This window comes from Myotis brandtii, unplaced genomic scaffold (assembly GCF_000412655.1).
Source record: "Myotis brandtii unplaced genomic scaffold, ASM41265v1 scaffold62, whole genome shotgun sequence".
NCBI classification, from domain to species: domain Eukaryota; kingdom Metazoa; phylum Chordata; class Mammalia; order Chiroptera; family Vespertilionidae; genus Myotis; species Myotis brandtii.
The window spans coordinates 1,411,314-1,418,934 of record NW_005370366.1 but is presented as its reverse complement, the minus strand read 5'-3'; the positions used below and the strand labels follow the sequence as shown (position 1 = coordinate 1,418,934).

General features: G+C 45.6%; 2 protein-coding genes across 3 annotated transcripts in view; one reads left to right on the top strand and one right to left on the bottom strand.

Moving 5' to 3' along the window:
- Positions 1-1,588: 1,588 nt before the first annotated feature.
- Positions 1,589-3,121, top strand: IL17D (interleukin 17D; the record flags this gene model as incomplete). The annotated part of the gene is made up of 1 exon (XM_005880031.2): positions 1,589-3,121. A coding segment is annotated over one exon (438 nt), but the record flags the coding sequence as incomplete, so codon positions are not given.
- A 2,972-nt stretch (positions 3,122-6,093) lies between these two features.
- The window catches only part of N6AMT2 (N-6 adenine-specific DNA methyltransferase 2 (putative)), a 30,057-nt gene continuing 28,529 nt past the window's right edge, over positions 6,094-7,621 (bottom strand). For both annotated transcript variants that reach the window (XM_005879997.2, XM_005879998.2), the window contains exon 5: positions 6,094-6,519. In XM_005879997.2, the coding sequence (XP_005880059.1) occupies positions 6,383-6,519 (137 nt within the window). In that variant the 3' untranslated portion in view covers positions 6,094-6,382. The remainder of the gene's footprint in view (positions 6,520-7,621) is intronic.

Below are 7,621 nucleotides of genomic sequence, written 5' to 3'. Positions count from 1 at the left end.
ACGCCCTCCCTGGCCCCAGCACTGGCCCAGCAGCATCATCCACTTCGCTCCTGCAACAGCCTCAGCTGTCCCTCACCCACTCCACCCCTCCCACTCCCTGCTGCTCCTGCCCCCTTGCCTCCTTTTACTAGACAGTCCCAACATCTTAACTGGAAACCTCTTAACCTTGTTGATGCATTTAGTCATTAACAGTGAGGACTAGTCCACAGAACCAGTCACTTGAAGGACCTATGCAAGGCACAAGGGTCAGAGGAGCCCTGGCCAGGCCCTTCCTGGGATGCCTAAGGTACTGCAGCCTCACTGCTGCCAGGAGCACACAGTAAAAGAAATGGAGGAGAAACCATGCACACCTCAAGTTCTAGGATTCAGAAACTTTTAAGCATCTATCATTTTTTCCATTTATTTCAGGCTCCCATTGGTCAGCACTTGGGGGCCTTCCTGGACTGGCACATGGTAGGTCTGCAAATGGGGGTGTTGCTTGAGTGGTTGGAGAAGTCGAAGCTCTGATTCTGAGATTTTAGGGTCCCCAGCACTAAGCTCCAGAAGAAAGAAAACCATTCATAAGACAATCACACAAGTTTAAATGGGCAGACTAATGGAAATGAGAACTTGGAGTCATGGCAATCCTGTGAGAAAGGGGGATAATCCCACCCTCTGAAAAGAGAAACTCTGGAGGAGTCCTAGGTCCCCATTAACGGCTTCCTTGCTTTGGGGAGGAAGAGGCAGAGGGTAGAGAGGGGCTTGGGGTTTCTCTCGTTCCCCCAGGGAGCACCAGACCCTCTGCAATGTGGGAGCAGGCTGTTTGCAGGTGTTTGACACTTGGTCCTTTGCATCTGACCTGAAAGTAGGAAGGCCTGGATCAGGATGAAGATGACTAAGTTTAAACCTTCCCGCACTTTTCAAATGTCCCAGACTGGCCAGGCCTGACATTTCCTGATGTCACTTCAGCATCCTCACAGAGGAGGGCACATGGACCCTGACAGATGGACATAGGGCTCACGTGTGGCCTTCTGGACAGGTGTCTTTGCTCGTGGCTGTTTCAGTAGCCAGGTGACCAGTGTCTACATGGTCTAGTGCCCAGGTCAGCTAGCCCCATGCGCAGTCGCCTGTCCTGGGGACCTGTGTGGGCAGTGCCCTGGCAGTGTGGCCTTTTCTGAGGCTGCAGAGCCTGGTGGGATGGAGCAGACACAGTTCTGCTCAGGGGTGGCCCCTTAGAGTTGGAGTTGGGGTCCTGGCACAGGGAGGGTGTCTGATCACACACTCAGTGGCTGTGTGGGTCACCTGTTGGTGCTTGTGCACAGTGTAGAGGTTATTTTTCTAAGGGCACTAGTTAAAAGCCTGATTTTAGGGAATGGCCCGAGGCCAGATGTAAAGCCTGCCTTTGGGATCTGTAGATCCGAGTCTCGCATGGACACTACCTGGGGTCAAGTGTCCAGCCAACCTTCCTGCTTAGTGTGAGCGGTAACCTCAGCACTTCCCAGGACCCCTTAAGCCGCCCGCTCAACAGGTGGCGCTCCCTCCACCCGAGTTTGCACTAAGGCCCTGCCGGCTGACCCCATGCGCAGTGACTGGGGCCGTTCACTGAACCCGGGGCACTCTGACCCGGTGTGCTAGAACTGGCACTGATCCCAAAGGCACTGCACAAGCTTGCACTGATCCCGCCTCTCTCCGCAGGCTGTCCTACGACCCCACCCGCTACCCTCGGCTCCTGCCGGAGGCCTACTGCCTGTGCCGAGGCTGCCTGACCGGGCCGCGCGGGGAGGAGGACCTCAGCCTCCGCAGTGCACCCGTGTTGCTGCCCACGGTCGTGCTGCGCCGCACTGCAGGCTGTGCGGGGGGCCGCTCCGTCTACGCGGAGGAGTACGTGGCGGTGCCCGTGGGCTGCACCTGCGTTCCCGCGCCCGACCACGACGCGCCAGCTGCCACCGGAACGGACCGCGGCGGAAAAGAGCGGAACCAGGACCCCGGTCACGAGGAGTGGGACAGGGACCTACGCAGGCCTTTCCGTTCAGGAGCAGGACAGTGACCTGGGCAGGTCTTTCTGCCCGGGCCCCGCAGGGGAACCTCTCCGTTGTTAGGGCTTCTTCTATTCTAGGCGGAGTCTGCGCCCAGCTGATGGGACTGAAAGGAGTTGGCTTAGTGTAGGGACCGGCCTCTGGGACAGGACGGGCCACCACCGCCCCTGAGGCTGCTGACCCCGCCCCACCGCACAGCGTCAGTGTATCAGGTGGCACCGCTGCTCGGACAAGCAGGCCACAGCCTCCACACGTAGGTGATAGATGCGTTTTAAACTATCTTTTTATAAGCATATATAGCTACTTATTTTCAATAAGGGCAGAAACTATTTTTATATTAGTGATTTTGAATATTAAAAATTTTTACTTGTTTTATAAACCATGTTTTCCCTTCTGCTAGCTTGTAGAAGCACAGTTGGAATCCTCAGATAAACCTTACCTGGTGCTGTGTCCCAAGTCTCTGCAGCCAGCCTGTCCTCATTGCTGGCACAACCAGATGGACAGGGTTGAACCCGACATGCCCAGCTGTCAGTCTCCAGGAGCTGCTACAGGGATAAAAGGGAAGTGTAATAGGCTCAGGTACCCCAGAGCCATCCCAGAAATCCTAAACTTCGGTTTATTTACTAGCATATCAATGGCTGCAGGTTTACTGAATTAAAATCTTTTTTTTTCTTCACTTTTCAAAGTCAGTGGGCCAATTTGTAGGTAAGAGGTAATGAGATAAAGGCGACAGGTGGAACGTGACATCTTTGCCAACTCTCAAGAACTTAACTTGGCTGTTTGAAGGGCTTCTGGTACTAGTCACATATGAGGGGAAAATGAGCTAACTTACAATTTCAAGAAAGCAGTATTGAGCCTCTTTTTCTATATGTTGCATTGTGAGCTAAATCCTTACTTCTTTAGCCTGGAAGTCTGTCCCTGAACATAATGATTTGTAAAAGTAAGAGGTACTTTTTAAATCTTTAAAACAGTTGCTGGTGAAGGTATATTGCTTGTGTGTATTTCTTTCTCATGGGCTCAACTGAGTTTTAGAGGAAACAATATGTTTATTAAAGTCTTTGTCTTCATTTATGGTGGAAGTTTAAGATTAAATCAAGTAGTAACATGAAGTCAATCTCTTTGCTCTCCTGTGACACCCCAGCCAAGCCGAGAAGTGCCCTTTCTTCATGTGTTTCACTCCCAAGTTTCAGCTGCCATAGAAGTACACAGTTGAAGTACAGTTTTGGCTGCCTGAGTCACCATCAGTCTTTATTTGATCTGGACGCAAGGTTCACTGAGAGGACTTTCAACTTTTACTATCTGGTGACAGAAGTTGTGCATGAAAATACCTTGCTGAACAGGATCGGGATTTTCCAAGTAGCCGTGGATAGTTCTATATAGTTTGGGATTTTTTTTTATAAAGGTAGCCCTAGTGGAGGTATCTCTAGAGTATATTGTCCAGAAACGGAAGGTTCAGAGCAACCTTTTGTTGCTAGTTCAGATAACAACAACAAAAATCCCTGCCCTGGCCAGGTACCTCAGTTGGTTAGAGCAGCGGTCGCCAACCGGTGGTCCACGGACCACTGGTGGTCCATGTGGTCCGAAAGGTTGGTGACCGCTGGGTTAGAGCATTGTCCTAATATTAGGAAGAAACTGGCTTTCCATTCTAAGATCTATAAAGGCAACTTTTGTACTTTTTCTCTGAATGGCACATTCATCCACTTAACTATTTATTGAGCACTTGCCCTGTTCCAGGTGCTGAGCTCCTGGAGCCAGCTGTGAACCACACCAACTCTGCATTCAGCTTTAAGTGGAAACTGAATTGGCTGTCAGCACACTGGGCATGCTCAGGCCTCTGCTCACCTCACATATTGCCCAAGAATCAGAGCTAGTTTGCTCATCTATAAAATGAGGTGGTGCCATCCACCTCACAGGTATTGTGATGGCTGATCACCATTGTGAAGCACCTAGCAGTCTTGCCCACACACAGTAGGGAGCAAAAACACACTGTCCCAGTGACTCATGAGTTACATTGAGAATAAGTAGTATCCAGCTCTTATTTGAAGTGTTTATATTACTTCAAAGGGCCTGTTTGTTTGTTTTTAAGTATGAAAGGTAAGTTTAAAATGAAATCTATCCATGCCCTGGCCAGGTAGGTCAGTTGATTAGCGCGTCGTCCCAATATACCCAAGGTTGTAGGTTCGATCACTGGTCAGGGCACATACAGAATCAACCAATGAATGAATGCATAAATGAGTGGGACAACAAATCCATGTTTCTCTCTCTCCCTTCCTGCCTTCCAATCTCTTGAAAATCAATAAATAAAAATTGAGATAAAAATGAAATCTACCCCTAGACAGCAGCAATTAGAGAGAATATATTGAAATTAGAGGGCTGTGACCCATTATGGGGAGATACTGCTTCAATGAATAGTTTATTGAACAGAATTTTGTTCTCTTGTTAAAATTAAAGTTTTTTTATTTTGGAAGGGAAGGGGTTAGTATTGTGTTTTAATGACAACTAGGGAAATATACTGGCTAGAGAATTATGCCACCAAAGTTCAAGGACATCTTTTCCTCCTGATCCTGGTAACATCGTTAACACAGTTGCATCTTGTTGATATGGGCAAGTACAATAAATTCTAGCAGCATTGGACTGTAAATTTCATAGCTTCTTCCCCTCCTCTTAAAAAGTGCCACCATGCCTACTTTTCCTTCAAGTAATTCTATTTTGAGGGTTTCATGGCAAAGCTCGGAATGGAGGTACCTTACTGGTCATTGAAGATTTTTTCCAACAGACAATATTTCTGTTGTGTACTTATTTTGTAAAAATGAAATCATTTGGGAAGAGCCCGCAGAAGACACTGGCTCCTGCCAGCTGTTCCACATTCAGAGGCCAATGACCCAGACTTCTGGTAGGACTGCATTTCTTCTATTAAGGCAGAAGGGACAAGAGGTCAGTTTTAGTAACTGGTTCAGGCTCAGACTGCAGAAAGGAAAGGAAAGGAACCAGCATGGGATTCTCATCTGAAATGGGGTTTCACTTCACCACACATTTCATCTGCTCTTGCACACAGCTGAGTAACAACATGGAAATCTCTGAATTGCTAACAAAACTGCAATTATTATCCCTCCCCTTTCTACTCACATTATGGTTGTCTTGGTGTAAATGCAAACTTTTGAATTAAGGACTTACAAAGATGTCTATTAAACATCCTCTTTGGTTTTTGCGGTTCTATGGTAAAAATGTCAGAGATGAAGTCACCTCCTGAGAACCCCCTGCTTACAGACAGACTTGAGAGCATCGCCCAGCCTTCCTTGCCATTCAACAGCTGGTGGCCATGCGCACTCCACCTGCCTGGAGGGAGACAGACAGACAGGAACACATCCAGGCTTACGTCAAGCTTTTCAGGTTGCCAGGCTACAGCTACAAGTCATTCTTGAAATCCAGACACCAATCACAAACAAATACGGGCTTGTTAAAATGGAATCACAAGCCCTGGCCAGGTATCTCAGTTGGTTAGAGCATCATCCCCATAGGCCAAGGTTGTAGATTTGATCCCTGGTGAGGGCACATACAAGAAACAACCAACAAATGCATAAATAAATGGAACAACAAATTGATGTGTGTGTTTTTTTTCTCACACTCTCTCTCCCATGCCCTCTGTCTATAAAGTCAATTTAAAAAAAACACAAAACTTGAATCACAAAGGGTCCAAAGCAAAAAAGACATATTGGCTGCTTACTAAAGTACATTTTTATATGAGTAAAGCTTTGCCTCTTCCTTCCTCTACCCCCATGGAGAAAAGGTTTCCCTCATCTTAAAGGCTAGATTTATAGACCAACTAAAATTGTTATTTCTATACTGCTACTTGCCCACCATTCCTAAATTACACATTACATTTCTACACATGATTTGTTATAGTATGTGTTACCTCCTTAGTTAATTTTTAGCAACCTTAAGGAAATATTGTCGTAGGGGTTATTTTTTAAAAGAACATTTACTGAATATTTAACATCTCAGGTTAATGATAAAAATATAAATGTCTCAAAAATACTGATGATCTTTGTTTATTATTATTTTTTAATCCTTACCCGAGGACATTTTTTATATTGCTTTTAGAGAGTGGAAGTTTTAGGAGGGGGACAGAGAAAAAAATTGAACCTGCAACCCAGGTACGCATCCTGGACTGGAAACCAAACCCAAGACCACAGGCCAATGCTCTAACCACTGAGCAAGCCAGCCAAGGACAATACTGAGTGATTTTTTAAGTCAATTTTAAATTATCCAAAAGTGTGATGACCGAGTGCATAGCTTCACAACCTACTAAGAAAATAAAGAGGGGAATGTCACACAGTGTCCTGTCCTGCATTATACACTGTCTACATTTACACATCATGGTCTAGCTGAGAGTCATAATTCACGTAACAGCGAAACTCATTTGCCAAGGTCCGGGTGTGCTTTGGAATAAATTTGCACATCTTCACACCAAGAAGTTTTGTTGCCTCTTCCTCCATGACAGCACCTGAAGAGAACAGACCAGATGAACCAGAAGATAAATACAACCATGCACCCTGGGCCCTGGCACAACGTGACAATACCACTCAGCAAATGAGGGTGGAGGTCAGTTCTTCATATTCCTCTTTACTTTTCCAACATTTTTGAAATTTACTTACTTTCTTCCTTTTCTTTCTTATTTAATAGTTTTCCTGTCTCTACAAAGCTAAGACACTTCAAGTGTCTTGGAAATAGATTATATCCTACTAAGTAATTTGAGGAAAGAAAGAATAAGTATTAAAAACTGTTGGTTTTGTAACATGGAAACCTGCACCTGAAACCTATCTGTTTCAGGTTCAGGTTTCCCCAATGTCACCCCAATAAATTTAGTAAATAAATAAATAAAAACTGGTGTTGCCCTAGCTGGGTGGCTCAGTTGGTTGGAGCATTGCCCTGTACACCAAAAGACTGCAGATTTAATTCCTGGTCAAGCACATACCTAGGTCGTGAATTTGATCCCTAGTTAGATGCATACGGGAGGCAACCAATCAATGTTTCTCTCTCATATTGATGTTTCTCTCTCTCTCTCTCTCCTCTCTCTCTCTCTCTCTCTCTCTCTCTCTCCCCTCCCCCTCTCTCCCTCTCCTCTCCTCCTCCTCCCTCCCTCCCTCTCCCTAAAATCAATAAAAACATATCCTTGGATGAGGATTTTAAAAAACAATACAAAATAAAATAAAATATTGTAATGCCTTTTAAAAAGAAAGAAAAAAACGTGGTTTTCCACTTTGATCAAGAATCCCCTTTTCAGAACCCTCTTGCACTACTGGTGGGAATGCAGACTGATGCAGCCACTGTGGAAAACAGTATGGCGTTTCCTCAAAAAATTAAAAATGGAACTGCCATTTGACCCAGTAATACCACTTCTAGGAATATATCCCAAGAAAACAGAAACACCAATCAGAAAGGATATATGCACCCCTATGTTCATGGCAGCACAATTTACAATAGCTAAGATTTGGAAACAGCCTAAGTGCCCATCAGCAGATGAGTGGATTAGAAAACTGTGGTACATCTACACAATGGAATACTACGCTGCTGTAAAAAAGAAGGAATTCTTACCATTTGCAACA